Source organism: Carcharodon carcharias, chromosome 15 (assembly GCF_017639515.1).
Source record: "Carcharodon carcharias isolate sCarCar2 chromosome 15, sCarCar2.pri, whole genome shotgun sequence".
NCBI classification, from domain to species: domain Eukaryota; kingdom Metazoa; phylum Chordata; class Chondrichthyes; order Lamniformes; family Lamnidae; genus Carcharodon; species Carcharodon carcharias.
Genome location: NC_054481.1, coordinates 106,040,554 through 106,068,515, shown reverse-complemented (window position 1 = coordinate 106,068,515; position 27,962 = coordinate 106,040,554). Strand labels below are relative to the sequence as shown.

Here is a 27,962-nt window from a genome sequence, read left to right as displayed (position 1 = left end):
GGGAAGATGTGTTTGGTGGTGGCATCATGCTGGAGTTGGCGGAAATGGCGGAGGATGATCCTTTGAATGCGGAGGCTGGTGGGGTGATAAGTGAGGACAAGGGGGACCCTATCATGTTTCTGGGAGGGAGGAGAAAGCGTGAGGGCGGATGCGCGGGAGATGGGCCGGACACGGTTGAGGGCCCTGTCAACGACCGTGGGTGGAAAACCTCGGTTAAGGAAGAAGGAGGACATGTCAGAGGAACTGTTTTTGAAGGTAGCTTCATCGGAACAGATGCGACGGAGGCGAAGGAACTGAGAGAATGGGATGGAGTCCTTACAGGAAGCGGGGTGTGAGGAGCTGTAGTCGAGATAGCTGTGGGAGTCGGTGGGTTGTAATGGATATTGGTGGACAGTCTATCACCAGAGATTGAGACAGAGAGGTCAAGGAAGGGAAGGGAAGTGTCAGAGATGGACCACGTGAAAATGATGGAGGGGTGGAGATTGGAAGCAAAATTAATAAATTTTTTCAAGTCCCGACGAGAGCATGAAGCGGCACCGAAGTAATCATCGATGTACCGGAGAAAGAGTTGTGGAAGGGGGCCGGAGTAGGACTGGAACAAGGAATGTTCCACGTACCCCATAAAGAGACAGGCATAGCTGGGGCCCATGCGGGTACCCATAGCCACACCTTTTATTTGGAGGAAGTGAGAGGAGTTGAAGGAGAAATTGTTCAGCGTGAGAACAAGTTCAGCCAGACGGAGGAGAGTAGTGGTGGATGGGGATTGTTCGGGCCTCTGTTCGAGGAAGAAGCTAAGGGCCCTCAGACCATCCTGGTGGGGGATGGAGGTGTAGAGGGATTGGACGTCCATGGTGAAGAGGAAGCGGTTGGGGCCAGGGAACTGGAAATTGTTGATGTGACGTAAGGTGTCAGAGGAATCACGGATGTAGGTGGGAAGGGACTGGACAAGAGGAGAGAGAAGGGAGTCAAGATAACGAGAAATGAGTTCTGTGGGGCAGGAGCAAGCTGAGACGATCGGTCTACCGGGGCAGTTCTGTTTGTGGATTTTGGGTAGGAGATAGAAGCGGGCTGTCCGAGGTTGGGCGACTATCAGGTTGGAAGCTGTGGGAGGGAGATCCCCAGAGGAGATGAGGTCAGTGACAGTCCTGGAAACAATGGCTTGATGTTCAGTGGTGGGGTCATAGTCCAAGGAGAGGTAGGAGGAAGTGTCTGCGAGTTGACGCTCAGCCTCCGCGAGGTAGAGGTCAGTGCGCCAGACAACAACAGCACCACCCTTGTCAGCGGGTTTGATGACAATGTCAGGGTTGGACCTGAGAGAATGGAGTGCAGTGAGTTCAGAGAGAGACAGGTTAGAATGGGTGAGAGGAGCAGAGAAATTGAGACGACTAATGTCGTGCCGACAGTTCTCAATGAAAAGATCAAGAGAAGGTAAGAATCCAGAGGGAGGGGTCCAGGTGGAGGGAGAATATTGGAGATGGGTAAAAGGATCCGTTGAACTGGGAGAGGACTCCTGCCCGAAGAAGTGAGCCCGGAGACGAAGACGGCAGAAGAAGAGTTCAGCATCATGCCAAGCCCGAAATTCATTGAGGTGAGGGCGTAAGGGTATGAAACTAAGTCCTTTGCTGAGCACTGAATGTTCAGCATCGGAGAGGGGAAGGTCAGGGGGTATAGTGAATACACGGCTGGGGTTGGGATTGGAAGAAAGGGTGGGGTTGGAGGGACAGGCAGGGGTGGAGGGTCCTAGATGGGTGTTGGTGTCGATGAGTTGTTGGAGCTTGCGTTCCTTAGCACTTGAGAGAAAGAGAAAAAGTTTCTTGTTGAGGCGTCGGATGAGCCGAAGGATAAAATGAAACTGGGGGCACGCGCAGCTTTGAAAAAGGGTACGGCGGTGCTGCTGGAGGGAGAGGTCGAGTGTGTTCATATGGCGGCGCATGGCACTGAGTGTGGATTTCAGAATGTGACGGGAACAGCAGTCCGAGAAACGTTTTATGTCCCGGAGATACCTGTAATCCTGGGTGGGTTCGAAACATGAGGGGTGGAATTTCAGTTGAAATCCACGTGGGGTAAGTCGGAGATGGAGACAGTCACTGAGAAAGGAGATATGGCTGTGAAAGCGGGTTTTAGTAAACACCTTGTCAAACACCAGGAGGGAAATGGAAAGCAAGGAAGGTGAGCAGGGCAAAAGAGAGGAACGGAAATCTTGTCGCAGAAAAGAACAGAACTTCTTCAAGGAGGTAGGCATTTCTTGAAGAGCAGTGGCAGTCAATTAAACACAGAGATAAAAACAAAAAAACTGCGGATGCTGGAAATCCAAAACAAAAACAAAAACAGAATTACCTGGAAAAACTCAGCAGGTCTGGCAGCATCGGCGGAGAAGAAAAGAGTTGACGTTTCGAGTCCTCATGACCCTTCGACAGAACTTGAGTTCGAGTCCAAGAAAGAGTTGAAATATAAGCTGGTTTAAGGTGTGTGTGTGGGGGGCGGAGAGAGAGAGAGAGAGGTGGAGGGGGGTGGGTGTGGTTGTAGGGACAAACAAGCAGTGATAGAAGCAGATCATCAAAAGATGTCAACAACAATAGTACAAAAGAACACATAGGTGTTAAAGTTGGTGATATTATCTAAACGAATGTGCTAATTAAGAATGGATGGTAGGGCACTCAAGGTATAGCTCTAGTGGGGGTGTTTTTTTTAAAAAAAAAATGGAAATAGGTGGGAAAAGGAAAATCTTTATAAATTATTGGAAAAAAAAGGAAGGGGGAAACAGAAAGGGGGTGGGGATGGGGGAGGGAGCTCACGACCTAAAGTTGTTGAATTCAATATTCAGTCCGGAAGGCTGTAAAGTGCCTAGTCGGAAGATGAGGTGTTGTTCCTCCAGTTTGCGTTGGGCTTCACTGGAACAATGCAGCAAGCCAAGGACAGACATGTGGGCAAGAGAGCAGGGTGGAGTGTTAAAATGGCAAGCGACAGAGAGGTTTGGGTCATTCTTGTGGACAGACCGCAGGTGTTCTGCAAAGCGGTCGCCCAGTTTACGTTTGGTCTCTCCAATGTAGAGGAGACCACATTGGGAGCAACGAATGCAGTAGACTAAGTTGGGGGAAATGCAAGTGAAATGCCGCTTCACTTGAAAGGAGTGTTTGGGTCCTTGGACGGTGAGGTTAGAGGAAGTGAAGGGGCAGGTGTTGCATCTTTTGCGTGGGCATGGGGTGGTGCCATAGGAGGGGGTTGAGGAGTAGGGGGTGATGGAGGAGTGGACCAGGGTGTCCCGGAGGGAGCGATCCCTACGGAATGCGGATAGAGGGGGTGAAGGGAAGATGTGTTTGGTGGTGGCATCATGCTGGAGTTGGCGGAAATGGCGGAGGATGATCCTTTGAATGCGGAGGCTGGTGGGGTGATAAGTGAGGACAAGGGGGTTAATGGAATGGTTAATGGATATTTTTCAGGCTGTAGGACGGTTTGTAGTGGAGTTCCCCAGGGGTCAGTATTGGGAGTCCTGCTTTTCCTGATGTATATTAATGATCTAGATCTTGGTGTGCAGGGGACAATTTCAAAGTTTGCAGATGATACAAAACTTGGAAGCATTGTATACTGTGAGGAGAACCGTATAGAACTTCAAAAGGACATAGACATGTTGGTGGAGTGAGCAGATAGGTGACAGATGAAGTTCAATGCAGAGAAGTGTGAAGTCATTCATTCTGGTAGGAAGAACATGGAGAAACAATATAAAATAAGGGGTATAACTCTAAAGGGTGTGCAGGAGCAGAGGGACCTGGGTGTATATGTACATAAGCCATTAAAGATGGCAGGATAGGTGGAGAGAGCAGTTAATAAAGCATACATTATCCAAGGCTTTATTAGTAGGAGCATAGAGTACAAGAGCAAGGAGGATATGCTGAGCTTGTATAGGACACTAGTGAGACCTCAGCTGGAGTATTGTGTACAACTCTGGGTACCACACTTTAGGAAGGATGTGAATGCATTGGAGAGAGTGCAGAAGAGGTTCGAAAAAATGGTTCCAGGGATGGGAAACTTCAGTTATGAAGATAGATTGGAGAAGTTGGGACTGTTCTCCTTGGAGAGGAGAAGGCTAAGAGGAGGTTTGATAGAGGTGTTCAAAATCACAAAGGGGCTGGACAGAGTAGATAGAGAGAAACTGGTCCTGCTTGTAAAAGGATAGAGAACGAGAGGGCACAGATTTAAAGTGATTTGCAAAAGGAGCAAATGTGATGGGAGAAAAAACTTTTTCACACAGCGAGTGGTTTGAGTCTGGAATCCACTGCCTGGAAGTGTGCCAGAGGCAGGTTCAATCGAGGCATTCAAGAGGGCATTAGATGATTGTTTCTACTTAAATAATGTGCAGAGTTACGGGGAAAAGGCAGGAAAGCAGCACTGAATCATAATGCTCATTTGGAGAGCTGAATGGCCTCCTTCTGCACCTTAACAATTCTGTGATTCTAAAATCTTTGTTGCAAGGTGGATCTCCTTCAACTATTGAAGCTGCAAGTATGTGCTGGTTAGACCACCAGAACAGCCCTCGCATGCAATATTAAGATCCAATTTTTTCTGCTGCCCTCCTGAAGTAGCTAACTGTTTTTGGGGTACAGTTCCTCAGGCAGTATCAGCCCCCTTGTTCCTTATTCACTTGTCTGTTCCTCATATATGGCTGTTATATTACATATATTCTAATTGTTGGGGCTGTACTCAGTGTGTAACGTTAATCCCTAACAGGCAGGAAACATTGCAAACATCAGCAGCTCCATGGTAAACCTTATACTCATCCTGCTGATGGGCCAGCTCTACACATCACTGGCAGAAAAGCTCACCAGATGGGGTAAGGAAACTATAACAAGCCAACAGCACAATGAATTCAGAGCCCGACCCTATTTAGTGTAAATATGTAAATGGCTCTGCCCCTTTCAGTTGGCTCTAAGATCCAAGTCCTGTTCAACTCAGCCACATGCTTTTGGCCGCTTTGTCCATTATACATACCTGTTGACACCATCCTATACAGTTTGTCTAGATTGTAGGGTGTTGCTTACCATTCGGTAGGTCTTAATGAATTCTTCATAGTCTTAAGTAGGTTAACTGTATGTGTTTATTAACTGCAAGAACAATGTACACTTGCCTGGATGAGTGCAGCTCCAACTCAAGAAGCTTGACACCATCCAGGCCAAAGCAGCCCGCTTGATTAACACCCCATCCACAAACATTCACTCCCCCCACCATCAATGCACAGCGGCAGCAGTGTGTACCACCTACAAGATGCACTGCAGGAACTCACCAAGGCTCCACAGACAGCACCTTCCAAACACATGGCCATTACCATCTAGAAAGACAAGGGCAGCAGACACATGGGAACTCCACCTGGAAGTTCTCCTCCAAGCCACTCCCCATCCTGACTTGGAAATATATCAACGTTCCTTCACTGTTGCTGGGTCAAAATCCTGGAACTCCCTCCCTAACAGCACGGTGTGTGTACCTACAGCACTTGGACTACAGCGGTTCAAGAAGGCAGCTCACCACCATCTTCTCGAGGGCAAATAGGGATGGGCAATGGCCTAGCCAGCAATGCCCTCTTCCCATGAATGAATTTAAAAAAAAACAGTGAGGCGTTCAAGTTAGGAGCTGTCTCCATGCTTGCTTGTGCACACGGCTCTGTCCAACACTAGACTGACTGCTAGGTGCGGGTCACATCTCCTCTTGTATCATTGTGTGGGCAGTAATGTACACAGTCCCACATTAACCCTACATGCGCCTGACTCCTATGCTACATCCCCCCCGCCCCAAGTCTTTATCCAATGCATTTCAAATTATTCTAGTTTACCCCATGTATTTACATTGTTATTAATGCCCCATATCCTCCTTCAAGTCTCTGAATTCATAGGTTCGGGTGGACTGGGGGCCTTCCAACCTTTCCATATCTTGTTCACGCTACTGTTGGAAATGTGGTAGGATTTGTTGTTGCAGGTAAACTCTGTTGAATGGAGGTTTTACAGGCATCTACATATCTTTTCATCCTCTTATTTTATTCCTTGGTATTGAACTGCTCTTTGTCGACTTGGCAGTTGTGGTAATTGGTGGTTGTTGCTCCATCCCGTTTCTTGTGGGGTGGACAAACGTTGTGCTTGTCTCCATGTCATTTTTTCTCTTCTTTCTTCGTCATGTGTATTGTCGTGACGTCCTCTGTGACGGAAGATAGTCATTCCTGTTATGAGGATTGTTTTTTTTTAGTAAGCTCACTTTTACATTTGGCTGTGTGGTATGGTGTCAGCAGTGGATAGCTGCTACTTGGTTCCAGCATCGTCTGTGGCACTGTCATGCTTTTTGGGAGTTGCAGCGTTTGCTCTGTGGCCACAGTGTTGACCTCATCAATGGTGTTTGGAGCCAAAGGTTGAGGCTCTTCTGGTTGTTAGTTGCTCTCTTGTCTATCATCCACTGGAGGCGTCATGGTAACCATCTGAGTGGTTGGCTGGTCTGACCAATGAGGGCTTTCTGGCACCTGTAACAAAAATGGACAAACCCTCTCTGTGAAGAGAGAAGATGGTTCAGACCTGAAGTCCCAGTCTTTCTTGTTTGAGCTCTTGGGAACTTGCAGTTCCGAGTAATTTATGTTATCTTGATATTTTCCGCCATTTTGAGGAGATTCATGGCTACACATGCATCTCTGTTCAAGAGAGAAAAAGACTGGTTACAGATGACATACATCAGCTCGAATATTTGTTTGTTGCCGTACCTTAGTGGTTCTCGAATCATGCCTATGATCAGAAGTTAAATTCCTCTGGGCCCATAGAGTGGTGTATCTATTGTTCGAAGCCAGAGGTGTCACAGCCATGGTTCTGATAGGACCTTAACACTGACTCCCATGTCCAATTTAAAGTTTGTGAGAGGGCCATTAATTGAAATGTCTGCATTGCAAAATGAAAATCCAGGATCTTTGACCTCGCCCAAGAAGCAAGGTGTGCGGTCTCAACCTCATGAATCACTTTTGGGTCTTCTGTGCGTTTAGATGTTTTGGTCTTGCACAGTTTGCCAAAGTGTCCAACTCTGTTACATTGAAAGCATTGGGCTGAAATTGCAGGACATTGACCTTGCCTGTGGTGGCACTTTGCTCTATAGCACTGGCATGGTCGCTCAACTGGTTGGTTAGAGTATTGCTTCCCTTGGCCTGGAGTGTCCCTTTTCTGTGCTGTTTAACTAACTAGATTGTGGGCTTTGTTTTGTACCACAGGTTACTTTCTTCTCTTAAAATGGATCTGTGCTGCACATGGAGTTCAGACAGCCTAACGATCTGGATAGCTTTCTCGAGAGTCAGATCTCCCTTTGCTTGCAGTGTGTCTGAGATTGCATCATCCACTATTCCTACAACTATTCTATCCCTGATTAGTTCAGATTTTAGATCTCTGTATTCGCAGCCTTCAGCCATCCTGTACAGATCATTAATGAATGAGTTGACAAGTTCTCCTGGCTGCTGGACATGCTTATTAAATTTAGCCCTTCAAGGATTTTGTTACTCCCTGGGTTAAAATAAACATCAAATGATTTTAGTACCTCTTCAAATTAAGCAGATTGGTTGATTCCTTGTATTAAGCTTTAAAGACTAGCAAGGGCTAGGATTTGACACTTTTGCGACCCTAAAGCATGTCAATAATGTCATCTGCTATTCAGCCTACTGAATAAAGCAAAAACAGAATTACCTGGAAAAACTCAGCAGGTCTGGCAACTTCTGTCTTTTTATCCAGACCTGAAGCAATCATGTACCTAAGGAATTTTTTTCTCCAAAGGCCCCAATTATGTGATTGATCTAGGTCTTGGATAAGTCCAAACTGATCTGGAAGAATGACTTTCTGATCCATGGTTAAAAAATTTTAAAGTGTAGATTTGGCTTTAAGAAGTTGCTGAAATTCAAGGTGGTGCCACCGTTCATTTGAAGACAAAGGGTTTACCCATACAAGCCAGCCTCATGGGCTTCTGCTGTGATGGGGCTCGTGCCCTGCCTTGAAAAATTTTAAACAGTGGCTGCTTGGATCAACTAGCTGCAGATTTCAGCATAATGCTTTAGGGTCACGAAAGTGTCAGATCCTACCCTGGCTGGCCTTTAGAGCTGATTCTTTAGTCATGATTCTTCTGAATCAATTAATTAATCCTTTGTTTCCTTTTTGGAGTGAGTACGGTGTTTAGATGCCGGCTCGGGAATCTAGCTTTTCCAACAGAGTTTTTAAATGGAAATTTCTGACCACTGAACTATTAAATGTTTCTCAGGACTTGCTTTATTCTGGAACTTAAAAGTTTTAGTTCACCTTGCTAAATCTGCTGACTATGCATTCTAGAAGTTGAAGCTGGACTTACAAGAAATCCCATGGAGTCTTCTGGTGTAGTGAGAAATTTTAAATGACTGCCTTCAGCTTCTAAGCCTTTCTTTGGAGTTTTACCCTGGTGATTTTCCTTTGTGCATCTGCTTCTTGAGTTTTTCTTCAGAATGCTTCTTCGAATTTTTATTTAGTCTCGTAGGACTTTAGTTTTTCTCTGCATTTTTTGCGAGGTTTTGGATTTTTCTGTTAGATGCCACTATGTTGTAGGATGTTGGACACCATAGGTCTTAATGAAGCCTTCGTTGTCTTAAATGCATGGTATGTATTTATTAACTACAAGAACTATGTACATATATATACAGTATAGGATTCAAGCTAAGAGCTGTCTCCATGCTTGTGCACACGGCTCTGTCCAACACTAGAATGTGATCTGATCACATTCTGGCATACTGAGTGCTGCAATATAAATATGGTTTGCTACTCTAATATAGCAGGTTATTTGATTTCCTGTTTAGTCAGCAGCAATGCTCAATCATTCTCAAGTTAGAGTTAGGGGACATTTTGAGCAGCATGCACAGACTGACTTCAACATGTACAGCCTGGCCCTCTGCAAACATACTAATGTTGCACATTTGACACTTGTGCAAATTCAACTGCTCTCTGACCTTTTTAACCACTTGTGAAAGTTTAATGTGTGCCAAATTATTTCAGTTTTGATTCCACCAGTTCCATCTTTAGGATTTCCCAAAAATCAGGGCTGTATTTCTCATATTAGTGCAGTTTAAACTAATGATCTGTTCGATTGGGAACATACAAGGGTCTGGCACATATACAGTTAGTGTGGGACTGAGTATAGTACTGCCCACACAATGATGTAAGAGAACCCATAACCTGCACCTAGAGGTTAGTCTAGTGTTGGACAGAGCCGTGTGCACAAGCAAGCATGGAGACAGCTTTTAGCTTGAATCCTATACTGTATATATATGTACATAGTTCTTGTAGTTAATAAATGCATACAGTTAACCTATTTAAGAATCAGGCTGAAGTTTGGCTTCTGTGACAGAAGGGATCTCAGGAGAAGGACAAGATGGATCATCCATCTAGCATTTCTGGCCTAAAATGGTTGCAAACATTGCACTCTTGTCTTTTGTACTCATGTGCTGGGTTCCCCCATTACTGAAGACAGGGGTGTTCATGGAGCTGCCTCCTCCTGTTAGTTGTTTAATAGTCCCTCATTCATGACCAGATGTGGCAGGACTGCGGAGCTTTGATCTAATCCATTGGTTGTGGGACCACTTAGCTGTTTTCTGCTGTTTAGCATGCATGTAAGTCCAGTTACATAACCATTTATATAGACCATCAGCCCATTTAATTCACTCCACAAAATGGCTGAGCACAATAGTTACAGCAAAGGCTATAGGTCAAACAACATCCTGACTGTAGTACTGAAGACCTGTGCTCTGGAACTAGCTGTGTCTCTAGCCAAGTTGTTCCAGTGCAGCTACATCACTAGCATCTACCAGCCAAAATGGAAAATTGCCCAGTTTTGCCCTGTCCATAAAAAGTAGGACAGCTCCAGTATGATCAATTACTGCCCCACTAGTCAACTCAATTATCAGCAAAGTGACAGAAGTTGTCTTTGACAGTGCTATCAAGTGGCATTTACTCACCAATAACCTGCTCACCAAAGTTTGGTTTGTGTTCTGCACTTGATCCCAGACCTCATTACAGCCTTGGTTCAAATGTGGGCAGAAGAGCGGTGTTCCAGAGGTGAGGTATAAGAGTGATTGCACTTGACATCAAGGCAGCATTTGGTCAGTGTGACATCAATGAGACCTATTAAAATTGAAGTCAATGGGAATCAGAGAAAACTATCTGCTGGCTGGAGTCATATCTAGTACAATAGAAAATGGCTGTGGTTGTTGGAGGCCAATCATTTCAGTCCCAGAACATTGCTGCAGGAGCCCCTTGGGGCAGTGCCCTAGGCCCAATCATCTTCAGCTGCTTCATCAATAACCTTCATCTCCAACATAAGGTTAGAAGTGGAGATGTTCCATGATGATTGCTCAGTGTTCAATTCCATTTGCAACTCCTCGGGTACTGAAGCAGTACATGTCCACATTGTTACTATCCCCGTAGAGACTGATAATTTTTAAGAATGTATATGAATTTCCTAGCAACGGACATCGCATGACAAGATTTCACATTTTAAGACTTTTATTGTAACAAACAAACTAAAATCAAATTCAACTAAACATTACTTGGTAGGCAACTAATTTCTAAACTACAGAAAAGGTACTTCACCCATTAACTAACTAACCCAACTGAAAACCACACACTGCGTTTTTTATGTTACACCACACTCTCAGCAAAAATGTAGCCTTGTAGATAAAATCCCAAACTCTGTCCAGTTTTCCAACAGGATCCCTTCTTGCAGCCACACCAGGGTGAGTTTGCTGGTGTCCTTTTAAAAGTCCCTTCACTCAATCTCCTGAGTGCCACTGAACAGGTTCCCAGCTGCAAGGCATGCCCTGGCAACTCCAAGACTCATCTCTTTAAACAGGGAATCTGTTCTCACCATTCTGCTTGGTGGTTAACATAAAAACAGCCTTTCCCTCTGTTTGGCATAGCAGCAGCTGCTTTCAGTCTTCCTCTCCAGGTCCCCCTTAGCCTGTCTGTGAGTCTGTGTCCAAAAAGACCAGCTGCTCCTCTTTTTGTCACGAGGTGTGAAAACTGGCACTTGAGTTTCTATGAGTTTTGATCTCGGCCTTTGTCTCCATGACAACCAAATCACATCGGTCCATAAACCAGACACAGTTCATTATAATTTCCATTCCCAATTCTGGACACTTTGTTTTACCTTAAATTAAAAGAGATGGTTTAAGATATAACCATCTTAAAAAGTCTTACATTCCTATCAATATGCAGCAAAGTCTGGACGGTATTCAGCTTGGGCTGATAAGTGACAAATAACATTTGTGCTACACAAGTGCCAGGCAATGACCATCTCCAACAAGAGAGAGTTTAAGAACCTTCCCTTGACATTCAACAGCAATACCATCACTGAAACCCCACCATCAACATCCTGGAGGTTACCATTGACCAGGAACGTAATTGGACCAGCCATTTAAATACTTGTGGCTACAAGAGCAGGTCAGAGGCTGGGTGTTCTGTAGCAAGTGACTCATCTCATGACTCACTTGATCCTTTTCCCCACCTACAAGGCAGAAGTCAGGAGAGTGATGAAATACTCTCTGCTTCCTGGATGAATGCAGCTCCAACAACATTCAAGAAATCCAATATCCTTCAGAACACAACAGCCACTTAATTGGCACCCCATTTATTTTTTAAAAATGTATTCGTTCACGGGATGTGGGTGTCGCTGGCTAGGCCAGCATTTTTTGCCCATCCCTAATTGCCCTTGAGAAGGTGGTGAGCTGCTGCCTTGAACTGCTGCAGTTGATGTGGTGTAGGTACACCTGCAGTGCTGTTAGGATGGGAGTTCCAGGATTTTGACCCAGTGACAGTGAAGGAACAGTGATATAATTCCAAGTCAGGGTGGTGTGTGGCTTGCAGGGGAACTTGCAGGTGGTGGTGTTCCCATGTGTCTGCTGCCCTTGCTCTTCTGGGTGGTAGAGATTGCAGGTTTGGAAGGTGCTGCCAAAGGAGCCTTGGTGAGTTGCTGCAGTGCTTCTTATTGAGGGTATACACTGTTGCCACTGTGCATCGGTGGTGGATGGGGTGCCAATCAAACGAGCTACTTTGTCCTGGATAGTGTCGAGCTTCCTGAGTGTTGTTGGAGCTGAGCTGATCCAGTCAAGTGAAGAGTATTCCATCACACTCCTGACTTGTGCCTTGTAGATTGTACACAGGTTTTGGGGAGTCTGGAGGTGAGTTACGTCTGCAGAATTCCCACTCTCTGACCTGCTGCTGTTAGCCACACTATTTAAATGGCTGGTCCATTTCAATTTCTGGTCAGTGGTAATGCCCAGGATGTTGTTAGTGGGGGGATTCAGTTGTGGTAATGCCATGAATATCAAGAGGTGATGGTTGGATTCTCTCTTGTTGGAAATGGTCATTGCCTGGCATTTGTGTGGCACTAATGTTACTTGCCACTTATCAGCCCAAGCCTGAATGTTGTCCAAGCCTTGCTGCATATGGGCATGGACTGCTTCAGCATTTTAGGAGTCACGAATGGTGCTGAACATTGTGCGATCATCAGCGAACATCCCCACTTCTGACCTTATGATGGAAGGAAGATCATTGATGAAGCAGCTCAAGATAGTTGGGCCTAGGACACTATCCTGAGGAACTCCTGCAGCAAGGTCTTGGGACTGACATTGAACCACCACAAACATCTGCCTTTGTGCAAAGTATGACTCCAACGAGTGAAGAGTTTTCCCCTGATTCCCATTGATTCCAGTTTTGCTAGGGCTCTTGATGCCACATTCGGCCAAATGCTGCCTTGATGTCAAGAGCAGTTACTGTCACCTTACCACCTGTCTTCAGCTCATTTGTCCATGTTTGAATCAAAGCTGTAATGAGGTCAGGAGCTGAGTGGCTCTGGCAGGACCCAAAATGACCGTCATTGAGCAGGTTATTGCTGAGTAAGTGCCGCTTGATAGAACTGTCTGACACCTTCCATCACTTTGCTGATCATTGAGAGTAGACCGATGGAGCAGTAATTGGCTGTGTTGGATTTTTCCTGCTCTATCGCATTAAGCATTCATTCCTTCCACCACTGGCGCACAGTGGCAGCAGTGTGTGCCATCTACACTACAGCTTCTCACCAAGGCTTCTTCGACAGCACCTCCCAAACTTGCCATCTCTGTCCCTGGAAGGTCAATGCCAGCAATTCATGGGAACACCATCATTGTCACAAAATCCTGGAAGCTCCTACCTAACTGTGCTGTGAGTGTATCTTCACTACACAATTGTAGTGGTTCAAAAAGGAAAATGATTCACCATCATCTTCTCAAGGCAATTAGGGATGGGCAATACACACTGGCCTTCCTAGTGACACCCACATTTCATGAACAAATAGAAAAAAGCACACATGCTCATTCTTGCTCCCAGGCTACATATTGATACTTGCTTTTCTGTCTTGTGCAGAGATGCACCGCACACAGACGCAGTTCGATGATGCTTTCATCTTTAAAGTGTTCGTGTTCCAGTTTGTGAACTTCTATTCTTCTCCATTCTACGTGGCATTTGTCAAAGGCAGGTGGGTCAAAAATGCAAATAAAAATAGTTTTAGAGTTCAAATAAGAAGGCATGGATCCTTGGGAATAATAACTGGCTCTTTTCCAGAGCATGTCACAATATTAAAACTGAAAGTGAGTAATTCCCAGAACAGAGAGACAGATAATATAGATTTGAATATATATACCAGTATCTGAGTCAGACCTCTAGTGAAAGCACCTTTGGGGTGCAAGCTTGCATTGATTAATATTTCTGCTTCTCCAAAACTCCATATACCCTATCGTTATATGTCCTTTCTCCATTCTCATTGTATTAATCAATATTCATCACCCAATCACTTACTATAATTCACTAGTACCTGAAAATGGTGGAATTCCTTACCTCAATCAGTCTTCACTTCCTCCTATAATCTACACGGTTTTAAAACCAAAATTTGGTTTCGCCTAATCACTACTCCTCCCAACCTTCACCTTGGTTTCTCAATACAAAAAGCACCTAAGTTCTCAATAATATCTTTGCCATTCTAATTTTATAGCCACCCTATTATAATGTTTTTGGATATATGAGATCACGGGCAGGATTTTTACTGGCCACAGGGTGGTGGGCTTGGAGTTGAGCCGTCAGGAAAATAGTAGGGGAGCTGTGTTGGGATGGCTCCCCAATGCATTCTTGCTGCAGGGGAAGTTTTCCTTCACTGAAGGGAGGTGGGCAGCCAATTAAAAAAATTAAGGTCTCAATTTGGGGCAGTTTGGTGGGCCTGCTGACATTTTGCTGGCTGTGGAAATGGACCCTGCTGCATGGGGAGGCCACCACTTCAGTTGAGGTTGGCCTCCCTGTGGCAGGCTGGGGGACCATCAGAACTACATTTCCCAAGGAACGGGCCACCACAGCAAAGGCTGCAATTGTAGCCAAACACTGCCTCTGGAGGGGTATCCCCTCCACTCTGAGGGTCCTGCACGCTTGGCCTTTTAAATTTTTATTGTATGCCTCCAAGAATGCCTCCATTTAGAGGCACCCTAGAGGCCTCCTATCAGTCTCAGCAGTCCCACCTCTCCCATTGAGGCTGCCAAGCCTCTGGAGTTGCTGGCCCTGTGATTAGGCTGGCAGTATCAGGAGCCTGCCTGCTGTCCTAATTGGACCATGATCAATTAGGAGACTACCTCTGGAAAAATAGCTGCCCAGGTCTGGCTCCCAGCATTTGATCCCAATGTCAGGGTCCTGAAGCTGGTGGGAAAATCATGCTCCACTTCTTCCCCACAGCATCTCCTTGAATCTATACAGTCAAGCTTCCACTCCAATTGATCTACTAAAAGAGCTGTAATCAATCTCTCAAGTTATATCCTCTATCAATGTGGTGCATTTATTGAGGAACTGTATCTCGTCTTTCAGCTAAGCGCTCTATAGCCTTTTGGACTCAACATTGCGTTCAACAATTTTAGATTGTAACCTCTGCCCCCATTTTGTTTCCTTTTTCTTTGCTGGTTTTGGCTTTTCACTCATTTCTCTCCTATTTTTTTCTATCATACAGCAGTTGTTCATAATTCTGCCACTATACCTCCTCCGGTCACACCTTTTGTTTCTTTGCTTGTCCCATTGCCACTCATTTGACCTTGCACCATAAACCAATTTATCATTTTATCCCCCCCTGCCTTCTACCTTATTTCAAACCTTTCTTTTTGTTCTTTTTCCTAGCCGCCCCCTTCAATTGCTTAAAATCTGTTGCATCTCTAACTTTTCACACTTCTAATGGAAGACAGAATCACAGAATTGTTATGGTGTTGAAGGAGGCTATCTGGCCTATCGTGTCTGCACCGGCTCTCTGAGCATTTTAACTTAGTGCCAATCTCCTGCCTTTTCCCCGTAATCCTGCACATGGTTTCTATTTAAATAATCAACCAACACCTTTTTGAATGCCTCAATTGAACTCATTTCCACCACACTTCCAGGCAGTGCATTCCAAACCCTATCTACTCGCTATACATTGACCTGAAACATTAACTCTGTCTCTCTCTGTAGGTGCTGTTTGATCGGCTGAGCATTTTCTGCTTTCTATTTCAATTATTTCAGTGCTCCCCTGGCCAGTCTCCCACCCTCCATTGTCCTTCAGCTTATATAAAACTCTGCTGCCTGTATCCTATATTATACCAAGTCCTATCCACATGTCACACCAGTCCTTGCTGATATACAATAGCTCCCAGTCCCCCAAATCTCTACTTTAAAATTCTTATCCTCATGTTTAAATCACTTCATGATCTCACTCCTCCATATCCTTATCACCTCCTCCACCCTTACAACTTAGCAATGTTGTTACCTGATTACATCTTTGTGAAGCGCCTTAAGATTTTCTTTTGCAGTAAATGCGCTTTATGAATGGAAGTTGTGACCGACTATGTAATGTTCCTTTTAAAAAAGATTCTTGTTTGCTTTTCCTAAGGTTTGTGGGTTACCCAGGACATTATGGAAAGCTGTTTGGGATGAGGAATGAGGATGTAAGTACCAGACCATCTGGATAGGACCATTTATTTTCCCCTAATTCTCTCCTTTTTCTGAGGTAGTGACTGTGTTCCGTAAGAAGAGAGAGACACATGCTCACAGTCCAGGATCATACTTTTTAGACTCTTTCCTATTCCTCCATGTTAGATGACCACCTCAGTGTTCCATATACTGGACTGAAGGGACTGCCCTGTTTTTGTCACTGACATATGATCACACATGACACATTAAGCCGTCTCTTCTTTTTCAAAGACTATATTTCCCACATTTTCAGCTTTACTTCAACATTTTCAATATTGCATTTTGTAGACAAGACTAGTTTGAAAGCGTAAGGGAGACTAGAATAGGCCTGTCTCCAGAAAGCACACTGGATCCCTTGACATTGAGAACAGGGAGAAATGATGCATTATGTATGCATCTCAAACAGCCGGAAGGTGATTCTGAAACAACTAGAAAGTAATGTGGGTTGGTGGGGGAGTGGACAGCTTTCACCAGAGCATTGAGTGAGGAGATTTGTATCTTTCCCTAAGCACTCAATCTCCAGGGTAAAGCATGGTCTCCTCTCTTCAAGATGCAAGTAGTGAAGCTTCCAGGTGATGCTGCTTTTTGTTTTTGCTATTTATTTATTGAGAAAATAATTGTGGAATTGGCTCCTTATTATTTAACCTGTCTTGGTTGCTCCATGCCCCTGCTCCTCACCTCTCTCTCTCTCTCTTCTACCTGCCCTGCTGTAATATTTCATCCTGACAGAGACTGCAGTGTTTGTGAATTGACTTGTCCTGTTTGATTCTGTCAGTGTGGCTCAGGAGGATGTCTGATTGAACTTGCTCAGCAACTTTTCATCATCATGGTGGGGAAACAGATAATCAGCAACATTGAGGAGTTCGTCATTCCGTGAGTAGAGATTTCCAGTTCCTTAACGCAGTCAACATCAGACCAGGACTAACTGAGAGGACGTTGGGAAATTCTGTATCCTGTGTGCCATTGGACAAATCGTTACCTCTGCTGTGTTACCCAATGCAGAAAGGAAGAATTAGGCAGAGTAACATGGGGGAGTTGTGGTGGATGAGTAGATGGGGAGAAGCTTGAAATTAGTTAAAACAAAGCTGGGATTTAAAAAGATCAGGAGTCTGAAAAATTTAGACTTTTTCTAAGTATTCCTGTTTGACATGCATGGTTTTCTTTTCATTATTCTTTCGTGGGATGTGGGTGTCACTGACAAGGCCAGCATTTGTTGCCCATCCTTAGCTGCCCTTGAACTGAGTGGCTTGCTAGGCCATTTCAGAGGGCAGTTAAGAGGCAGCCACATTACAATAGGCTACACCAAGTAAAGATGGCAGATTTCTTTTCCTTTCCTTTAGTGAACCAGATGGGTTTTTACAATAGTCGATGATAGCTATCATGGTCGCCAATTTGGAGACTAGCTTTTTAAAAATATAGTCCAAATTTATCAATTGAATTTAACTTCCACCAGTTGCTGTAGTGGGATTCTGAACCTGTGTCCTTAGAACACTAGCGTGGGTTTCTGGATTGCTGGCTGAGTTGCCACCCTCTCTCTCATGTGTTCCACATGCTTGGCATGGATATTGGCTTCAAAAGTATGACTAGTGGTTGGGACTATTTTAACCACAGAAATAATGGATCTGCTGTGATGGTTAGAGAACGTTGAAACAGTACTTGTAATATCTAGACAAGTCAGGGCGTGTTCTAAAGCATTTATTAGTCTTTAGGAAGAAACATTATCCAGCCTAGTTATGGAGGCTGCTGGTGATCTGGCAATGACGTATTTTAGTCATGGGGGCAAAAAACTGTGATATTCTGGTGAGGGAGGTCATAGGCCTGTTGCAGCTAATTCAAGCCCACCAATGATGCAGCATTTAGTAACCCATAATCTCAGCCTATCTTCCTGTTGTTAGGAGGGACAGCGCAGATGACTCAATTCGAGTCATAGTGTCATTTGCACCACGGAAAGAGCCATTCAGCTCATTAAATCCATGCCAGCTCTCTGTGGAACAACCCAGTCAGCCCCATTCCTCTGCTCGATTCCCAGAACCCTGCACGTTTATTTCCTTCGAGTGCCCGTCCAATTTCCTTTTGAAAGCATTGATTGTTTCCACTTGTGTTGCATGCATTTGTCAGGAAACTAAAGGCCTGGTGGCAGAAACGGAAACTGGCCATTATCAGGGGCTCCCAAATCTGTCAGGAGCCCAAGCGATGGGAGGATGACAATGAACTCATCCCATGTGAGGGGTTGTTTGAGGAGTATCTGGAAATGGGTGAGTGATTAGGGCAAGCCTTTTATCTCTTTGAGTGTGCATATCTTAATGGAATTATTATACAATTATTATATAAATATAAAGAAAATATACACATTCTTTTACCTAGAGTATTACAGCTACAATTTTAATTTAATTGGATGTACAATATTTGGTAAGTACCTTTGAAACAGCATAGGAGCGATATCCAGAAGTGGTAACACTCAGTGAAGGTGATAGTGATCCAATAATGGTGATATTCAGTCTCTCCCAGTGATAATGATATCCAGTAATATCCAATGATGGGGATAATAAAATATCCAGTCTTAACCAGTACAATAAATGATTTGGCACGGAGTTGCATTCTGTAAAAGATTCAGCAAACTTCTACACTTACACTCGGTGTTTAAATTTGCCCCCTATATATTCCAATGTCCTATATAAATACCTGGTGAGAATGAAAGTGGGACTTTCTGAATGGATCTGAACGATAACAAATCAATTGCCATAATAACCAGTGAGTAACTCACTTCCTGATACCTCAAAGCCTGTCTACCATCTACAAATTGCCTGGATGAGTGCAGCTCCTACAACATTCAAGAAGCTTGACACCATCCAGGACAAAGCAGCCTGCTTGATTGGCACCCCATCCACAAACATTCACTTCCTCCACCACCGACGCATAACGGCAGCATTGTGTACCATTCAAAAGATGCACTGCAGGAACTCACCAAGGCTCCTTAGACAGCACTTTCCAAACCCACAACCCTGACCATCTAGAAGGACAAGGCAGCAAGCAGATGGAAACACCACCACCTGGAAGTTCCCCTCCAAGCCACTCACCATCCTGACTTGGATATATATCAGCGTTCTTTTATTGTCACTGGGTTAAAATCCTAGAACTCAGCACTGTGAATGTACCCTACACCACTTGGACTGCAGCGGTTCAAGAAGGCAGCTCACCACCACCTTCTCAAGGGCAAATGGGGTTGGGCAATAAATGCTGGCCGAGCCAGCAATGTCCACATCCCATGAATGAATGAAAAAGAAATGACAATCAGTGATGTCCAGCTGATTTTCCCTGATTTCAGGTGGTATGCAATAATGTGCTGTGCTATTCTGGATAGTACTGAGTGCAGTACATGCAAGCCACATGTTCAGGAGTTAAGATGACATTATCATCTTGGGGGAGAATGTTGTCCAGCTTATGATCATCCAGATCTCAAGTATGTTGTGTTACTCTGCATAGCACACTGTAAAACAAGTGATGGTATGATTATCCTGGTGAAAATAATGGTGATGTGAATGGGATGTGGTTAAAATAAAAATGGTGCTAAAATTGACTTTACTAGCACATGCACCAGCACACCATCTCAGTAATGCACAATGAATGTCAAGGAGGTGAAGAGGATGGCAGTAACACAAAGTGATCGGAGGATCTTGATACTCTATCTGCTCTTCCTCTTGCCAGTCCTGCAATTTGGTTTCATCACTATCTTTGTGGCTGCCTTTCCACTGGCTCCTCTTTTTGCTTTGCTCAACAACTGGGTGGAGATTCGACTGGATGCTCAGAAGTTTGTGTGTGAATACCGGAGGCCAGTGGCTGAACGTGCTCAGAACATCGGGGTCTGGTTTAACATCCTCGAAGCATTATCCCACCTCTCAGTCATTATTAATGTGAGTAATCAATCAGTCTGTATTGGTTAACCCAGTGTGCATCATTGGTTTTCAACTCCTGCCCTTTGCCAATTTTCTTCCCTTTTTTCCTGAAGGAGTCAATGTTGCTGGGGTACATTTCTATGAACTTACTGCCCTCTGATACCTCACCCTAGTGGACATTTTTTATCACCTTAGACGGTGAGTTTGGCAGGGGATTTCACTGTGGGCATGCCCAATCCTGTCCTCCTTCAATGTGCGCAAAAGTATTTCCAAACAGAGTTAAAAAGGAAGAAAGACTTACATTTCTATAGCACCTCTCATGACCTTCAGACATCCCAAAGCCCTTTACAGCTAATGAAATTCTTTTGGAATGTAGTTACTGTTGTAATGTAGAAAGGGAAATAGCCAATTTGCACATAGCAAGCTCCCACAAACAGCAATGTGATAATTGGTTTTAGTGATGTTGGTGGAGGAATAAATATTGGCTGGGACACAGAGGAGAGTTCTCCTGCAACTCTTCAAAATAGTGCTGTGGAATCCTTTTCGTCTATCAGAGAGGGCAGACAGGGTCTCAGTTTAACATCTCACCCAAAAGATGACAATGCAGCACTCACTCAATACTGCTCTCTCGAGTGTCAGCCTAGATTTTTTGCTCAAGGCTCTGAAGTGGGACTTGAATCCACAACCTTCTGATTCGGATGAGAGTGCCACCAATGGAGCCATGGCTGGATAGTAATCAGGAACAGGAACTGTGTTTAATTTCTTCCTCCCCACCCCCAATCTTGGATCATCAAGGTCAATTGTAACACTTCAACAGCTGCCCTGGATGAGATCAGCTAATTCAGCACAGACCAGGGATCAATACTGGGATTCTCTTGGTTTGTATGACTCACTGCCTTAACAGGTAAGCCATGAGGAGCACTATAAGTGAAGCTAGAGACATTGATGGGACCCAGCAACTTTAACACTAGAGTTTCTAATGTGACCTTACATTTCTTTATAACAAATACATTTACACTTTTGCTATAAACAAGAGAAAATCCCCTCCCTTAAAGCACTGGCAGGACTTGTGAGGTGAGGAACATTCATTTACTGTCCAAGTGGCAGCATTAACAAAACTGAGAGTATTAATGCTAGAGACTGATTAATATTTATGCTTACTAATTCGAGTAACCTTAGAAACTGTTTAGTGGAATTAGTCACGGTATGCGTATAATGTTAGAGACTATCATGTTAATAAAGGATCTCAAAGCTGACCAACTTAAGGTGGAACATTTCAGATACTTTGGGAAAAATCTGCCTTCTGCTGTCTGTATGCTCTGCATACCTGGCTTGTGTATGTGCCTGTATATGTCTGTTGTACTGTCTGGTGTGCAGTATGTGACGTTTTCCTCTTCTGCCATTTATTCCTGTCTGAGTTCCATTCCTTTTCTACTTCAGGCTTTCCTGATTGCTTTCACGTCTGAATTCCTGCCCTGCCTGCTCTATCGGTACGAACACAACATGAATCTGGATGGATACGTGAACTTTACATTAGCGTATGCTCCCCACAGTTATGTGCAAAGCAACCACACCATGTGCAGGTGAGACCAAGTTGGGATACCCTAGTGTTACTGATAGGACAGAAAGTGTGGGTGGGTTTCTTCCAAAATCCAGTGGTGTAAAAGCTTTCGCAGTTTACAGTGACCCGTGTCTTGGAGGCTGGGGGCTGGATTGTCCTCAGGCCACCCTAGGATGGTCAGAGTGAGACATCTGCCCATTGCACCAACCCTGGCAAGCTGCCAGGCTAGTTTCCTGGATCAGAGATAAGTCCCTCTTTTTGTGGCACTGGTAAAAGCAGGTGTGTGCCAGCACTGTGGATCTACCTATACCACATGAACTGCAGCGGTTCAAGAAGGCAGCATACCACCACCACCTAAGGGCAATTAGGGATGGCCAATAAATGCTGCCTTAGCCAGTGACGCCCACATCCCATGAACAGCTTAAAAAAAATTGGAGTAGTGTGTGCAGTTTTGGACTATGTGATATAGGACAGAAGTTCGGAGCAGTAGAGAGGGCACAACAGAGATTCACTAGGATGTTGCCTAGGATGAGGAAATACAAAAATGAAAGACTCTTTTCATTAGAGCAATGGAGATTAAAGGTAATTTGACTAAGATGTTTAAAGTTTTGACGGGATGGAATAGAGTAGATATGTTTCCAATGATTAAAGTGTCTGGAACATTAGAACATAGACATAAGATGTAATGTTTTAGGAGGAAAGAGGGCAGGAGGAACCTTGTTACTTAATGGAATACACCATCAGAATGAGTGATTGATGCAGAGACCAAGTTAATATTCAAGAACAGGTTAGGTGGGTAGTTGAGGTAAAGGGAGGTGAAGAACTGAGGAGTATTTGGAACAGTGGGGCTAAGACTATACCTGTGTGGAGTATGAGCACAATGGACAGCTTGGGTCAAATCGCCTGTTTCTGTGTTGTAATTTTTAATTTACTCAATCTAATGTAGGTATAAAGCATTCCGTGACCCAGATGGAAATCTCACACTGTTCTACTGGAAGCTGCTGGCTATCCGACTTGGATTCATCATTGCCTTTGAGGTAAAGCAGTAGTAATTTTGGTAAAAGAAGCATTTATTTGTGTTCAGTAGCTGCAGTCTTGTCCTCTTGCCCAGTGGACCTGTTGGTCCGTTTATGTATGTCTCGGTCATGATGCAGTTATCTCATTACAGACCAGCGCACCTCGGTTACTATTCTGAAATGCTGTGGGTTGAAAGTATTGAATGAGATAATTCTACGTTGAGCCCAGAGTGTTCCTAGCAAACCTGAAATATACCTCTGATTGTTAATTGAAAAAAGTCCCCTGTGTATGGATCATATGATGCTGCCCCTTCCTAGTTGACACTCCTCAGATGCCCTTCCCTTGAAGGCAATGCTTGGATACTTCTCCACATTAAGCTTTCCTTCTGATAGTACTTCCTGGTCTCCCCTGTGCCTACTGGACTCCGTTGCTTCTGGTGCAGGATTGGTGCAGTTTATGTCATTGAGTCGCTATGCTTTGGTTCCGCAGCATGTGGTGTTTTTCATTCTCCGTGTTATTGACTGGATGGTACCGGATATTCCAGAATCCCTTGAAGCGAAAATGAAGCGGGAGCGGTATCTGGCGAAGCAGGCATTAGCAGATAACCAGGATGTTTATCTGTCGGTGAGTCAGCATTCAGTTTCTCCAGGTTTGTAGGGATAGATCCACAAACTAGAGGCAGCTAACAATCAGATAAAGGTGTTTACCTCAAACAAATGACCATAGTAAAAGACAACAAACCACTTGATATAATACACAGCATATGGCCAATAAATGATGCACACAAGAGAAAGTGGATCCAGTAGCATCTCCATTGGCACAAGTATCCATAATACATAATAACAATTTGGTTTCCACAGTAAACAAGCAAGAATTCTGCATCTTCTTCATTAAGTGTGTTTGCAACCAGTGGATCCTAGAGTTCATCTAGGATTTGTATCATATATCTCGATTAGGGGGAGATCCATGGGGTGGGGATGGAGGGGCAATTGATGGTATTAATTTAGAGGCTGAGGACTTTTAGAAAAATAAATTGAAAGCTGCCTGAAAGCTCAAAACTGCTAAATCAATAAAATCATAATATCCCCATACCTGTTCCAGATAAGGTTTTTAAAATTCTTTCATGGAATTTGAGTGTCGCTGGCAAGGCAGTAATTGTTGTCCGTCCCTAATTGCCATTGAGAAGTTCTTCACTGCCCTTTAACCCTCATGAACAATGGCAGGACTCTACTGCCTTGTTGGCGAGTTTAAAATGAGATCCTAAAGTCACAGAATCTCGGTTTCCATGGAATAATGAGGTTCCTGTCAGTTTCTAGCTGGAAGTGCTAGCCACTAAATTGAGGCACCCTGCAGACCTTGGGCAGGGAGCTGGCCATGAGTTGATATTACAATTTTTGTTTTACTGCCCTGCTCATGCTGTTAAACGAGTGGTAGAGAGGTGAAAATCACCCCTTGGGTGGGAGAGGACAGGGGTCAGGCTTTAGTCTCATATACTGAGCAGATTAGCAGCTGCAGAAATGTCATGAATGGAGGGCCAAGGAATAGACATTTGGAAAGTGCAGTTTTAACTGACTTGTGGGAAGCATTACTTCCAGGTGCAGACACATAAGGAAGTGGGGTTGGGAGGGTGATGTGGGTGAGGAGCAAATCAAGGATACAATTTTAAAGCGGTCGGGTTCATGGGATCTTAAAATGTTCAAAATTTGCATCCCGATCCCCAGCAGCTCACATCCAGTTTTAACAGGGGCAGGCAACCAACATACCTGCAGGAAACAGGAGAGCAATTTAAATACTATAATGAGGCTGCATGCATTATATTACAACCACCATTTTAAATATTATAATTCTGGCTGACTGAGTTTCCGGGCCTCTGAAAACCTGACAGCTAAAGGGAGGTGAGGATTGCTGGATACCAAGTTAAGTGCCTTCCCCTTAACTGCTGGTTTACCACTGACATCTCTGGCCTCCTCTGTGAGGCCCCTGACCTTGCCCCTGTTCACTGATTTCCCTCTGCTCCAGATCCCAATCTTTTATCTGGTCTCCAATTTCCCTCCCAACCGCGCCCCTCCTCCCCCATTCCCCCACCCCGGCCTCTTTCCAATCCCTCCCTCGGTCCTCTGTACTCCTCAGCTGGGGCCTAGTGCACCAGCCTTCTCAATCTGGCTGGTTGTGACTAGGAAATGGAAATAAAAATTGTTAATCAGGTCCCGCAGCTTAATTCGATAGGAATTGCTGGAAGCCTGTTCTTTCTTGGATTTCCCAAGCTCAGGTCAGCCCGTTTCCCCCCGCTCCCTACCTCCTGAGTTAATGTCCATTATAGCGAGAGACAGGGAGTGGCTAGAGCTATAGGAGAGTTCTCCAATGTGAGTTGCATTTCAAAAGAACAGAGGAATAAAGGGAAGAGGAGCAGGAGGTTAGTGAAAGCAAATAAACATCAAAAGTGAAGATTTCCAAAGCTGAGCAAGTTTCTGTCTTATTTTAAAATTTCCTGTCTCTCAGGTGAGAGTATATCCTAGTATTGTTCTAATGATTCTGAATGGACAAATGCACAACATTTTAGACCCGTACATACATGTGTGTACACATTTGAAGGAGCTATATAAATACAAGGTATTTTTTTTCCTGTCCTCATTAATTGTACTCTTATGTAGTGTATGGGGCTGTGAGTAAGTGTTTTCAGCAGTTAAAGCTGTAATATAACTCGATTTTTATATATGGAAATCTGGACTGAATCTGGATTCAACTCCAATAACTAATGGGAATGATCAACTGTAACAGGAAGCAGGGCCTTTTGAGTCCAGGATTCACACAGTTAGCTTGTGGAAGCCTTGAATACTTCAGCCACTGATGAGGAAGGCTGTCTCCATTTCCATATGTAATCTCCTATTGACCTTTTTAGATTGAGAAAACTCAGGGTGGCCAAGGCTGATCATATGGGACACCTCCAAGATTAAAAAAATTAGGTGATGAGACTTGATAAATTGGCAAATAGTAATTGGTTGAGCCCCAATTTTGAGTTTTAAAGGCCTGTGTGGATTGTATGGAGGAAGGATAGATTAAGAGAGATGTAGGGTTAAATAGTATGAGATACAATAAGGGACAGTGTATTGAGTCTTAATTTTGACACAGTGAGAAGCCAGGGAAGAGGAGGGGTATGGAAGAGGGCATTTTACAGCTTGAGGAACAATGTAGGTAAATTTGGATAGGCAATGGCCATATTAATATGGATAAAACAGATTAACAGGAATAACAAACTGTCCTCCCTCCTGCCAGATTCACTGTCCTTTCAAGCTCTCACTCTAATTTCACTGATTATATCTCCACAGGAAGTGGTATATCCTGCAGCGCAGTAAGCCAACAAGTGGCAGCTTGGCCCCATCCCGGGGGAAGGAGCTCACTGGCTGAACCGCCTGTTATACAGCCAGCCAAAGTGTTCCCTCAGTGGTAGGTGATGCGGGGATGAAGTCGTAGGATGATGGTGTTGATTCGCTTGGACAAGTCAATGCTTTTGGTTTGGTGTCTGCTGCAGATGTGACGTGTTATACCCTAACCAGCTGCCTGTGCATGGCTGTGCACCGTCTCTATTTTACTGACGGATAAAAGGATCAGGCTTGACCCCCTCTTCCTCCTTCCCCCCTAAAGATTGCAAATACTCCTGTTTCATCTGCAGATTGTATAGTCTGATTTTACCCTTTCCCTGACACAGCGGCTCTCCCCCTTTACAGTCCTGAATTTGTTCAGGTTGAGGCTGATGTGCTGTCCTTTTGTATTATCCTTGATGAGTAAGCGATGCCACCCCACAACCAATGATGACTCCAACTGACCGAACTTTGACTCAGTGACAGCATTGCCTCAAATGTGTAACATTTTTTTGCCAATACATCCTTAAACCTTTGAGGCCTGAGCAGAACCAGAAATGTCTTAGTCATTGAATCCCAGGAAGAATGGAGATCCTCAAAGACCCAACCCATGTCAACAATTACAGTAAAGTGAGCAACCAGGCTGTCTTGGAGCTGGTCAGACACAGTGAGGACACAGCCTTCCATCCCAACAACAAAAAGACTCCAATTCAAAACACTCTAAATCCCACTCTCTAATTCCCTCTTCTAACAGCCCTGCTCCAGAATAGACAGATGTAGACATTAAAGGTTTTAACACATTCTTGGACCGTGCACAAGTGCAAGTGAAAGTACTGCCGACTGCTTGAACTGTACTGAGAACATTTTTGTTCAGCAGTAAGCCTTGCTTGAGTCTTGCTTGGCGGTATCTACAAGTCGAGCAAGAAAACAGCACAGCTTTGCCCCTCTTGGAAACATGACAACAGGAAGACCAAACTATTTAAATATATATCACTGCTACTTTGCCTTATTACTGTGCATCAATCACAAGCGTAGAAGTGTTGTTCAATAAAGAATGTGGACCTAAACAATGCTGCATGATTTGTGTAATCTGATCCTGGTCCTCACTGCATTTTTCTTGGTAGACATGCATATACTTAGTAATGATGTGTAATCTAAAACATGCCTGTAAAACTTGCTGTTTGTCTCCCACACCTCTACCCTCCAGCTATTGCAACCTTTCTTGTGTCTCTCTTTATTTTATCAAACCTACTACAGTCAGTGCTCATTTGAACTTACCTCTCTTGTTTCTGCTATGCTGTAAATCTTCAGTCTGACATGCATTTCCTTCTCCTTTGCTGTGTTGAAATTGGGACACACTGTACCATCTTTTATTTTATTCTTTCACAGGATGTAGGCATCACTGGCTCGGCCAACATTTATTGCCCATTCCAAATTGCCCTTGAGGAGGCGGTGGTGAGCTGCCGCCTTGAACGGCTGCAATCCATGTGGCATGGGTACACCCACAGTGCAGTTAGGGAGGGAGATCCAGGATTTTGATCCAGTGACAGTGAAGGAACGATGATATAGTTCCAAGTCAGGATCGTGTATGATTTGGAGTGGAACTTGCAGGTGATGGTGTTCCCATGCATATTTGAAATATTTATACATCTACTCATACATGTACTCTGGAATATACATGTAACACTAACAATTTGTGTTTATATAGTACCTTTAACGTAATAAAACATCCCAAGATGCTGAACAGGAGTGTCCCTAGGCAAAATATGACACTGGGCCATATAAGGCGATATTAATGAAGATGGCCAAAAGCTTTGTCAAAGAAGTAGGTTTTAAAGAGTGTCTTAAAGGAGGAGGGAGAGATGAGGAGACACACAAAGTCTTAGGGAGAGAATTTAGGGCCAAGGTGCAGCCACCAACAGTGGAGTAATTATAATATCTCATGGCTCAATATCAAATTTTGTTTGACAATTGCTCCTATTTAGAGCCTAGTGACATGTTACTATGATAATGGTGCTATGTAGATGCCAGTTGTTGTTCTAGGGGTGTGCAGGTTTTTACATGGTGCCTTATCAGATCCTCAGGATATCCCAAAGCACTTCACAACCAA

The 27,962-nt window shown here is 44.2% G+C and overlaps 1 protein-coding gene across 1 annotated transcript in view; it reads left to right on the top strand.

The window, feature by feature from the left end:
- The window catches only part of ano11 (anoctamin 11), a 53,452-nt gene extending 26,220 nt beyond the window's left edge, over nucleotides 1-27,232 (top strand). The window contains exons 13-22 of the mRNA XM_041206972.1: nucleotides 4,726-4,828; nucleotides 13,419-13,530; nucleotides 15,943-15,997; nucleotides 16,798-16,895; nucleotides 18,141-18,277; nucleotides 19,728-19,933; nucleotides 21,356-21,498; nucleotides 22,423-22,513; nucleotides 22,983-23,117; nucleotides 25,820-27,232. Of these exons, the coding sequence (XP_041062906.1) occupies nucleotides 4,726-4,828; nucleotides 13,419-13,530; nucleotides 15,943-15,997; nucleotides 16,798-16,895; nucleotides 18,141-18,277; nucleotides 19,728-19,933; nucleotides 21,356-21,498; nucleotides 22,423-22,513; nucleotides 22,983-23,117; nucleotides 25,820-25,846 (1,107 nt within the window). The 3' untranslated portion in view covers nucleotides 25,847-27,232. The remainder of the gene's footprint in view (nucleotides 1-4,725; nucleotides 4,829-13,418; nucleotides 13,531-15,942; nucleotides 15,998-16,797; nucleotides 16,896-18,140; nucleotides 18,278-19,727; nucleotides 19,934-21,355; nucleotides 21,499-22,422; nucleotides 22,514-22,982; nucleotides 23,118-25,819) is intronic.
- Nucleotides 27,233-27,962: the final 730 nt, after the last annotated feature.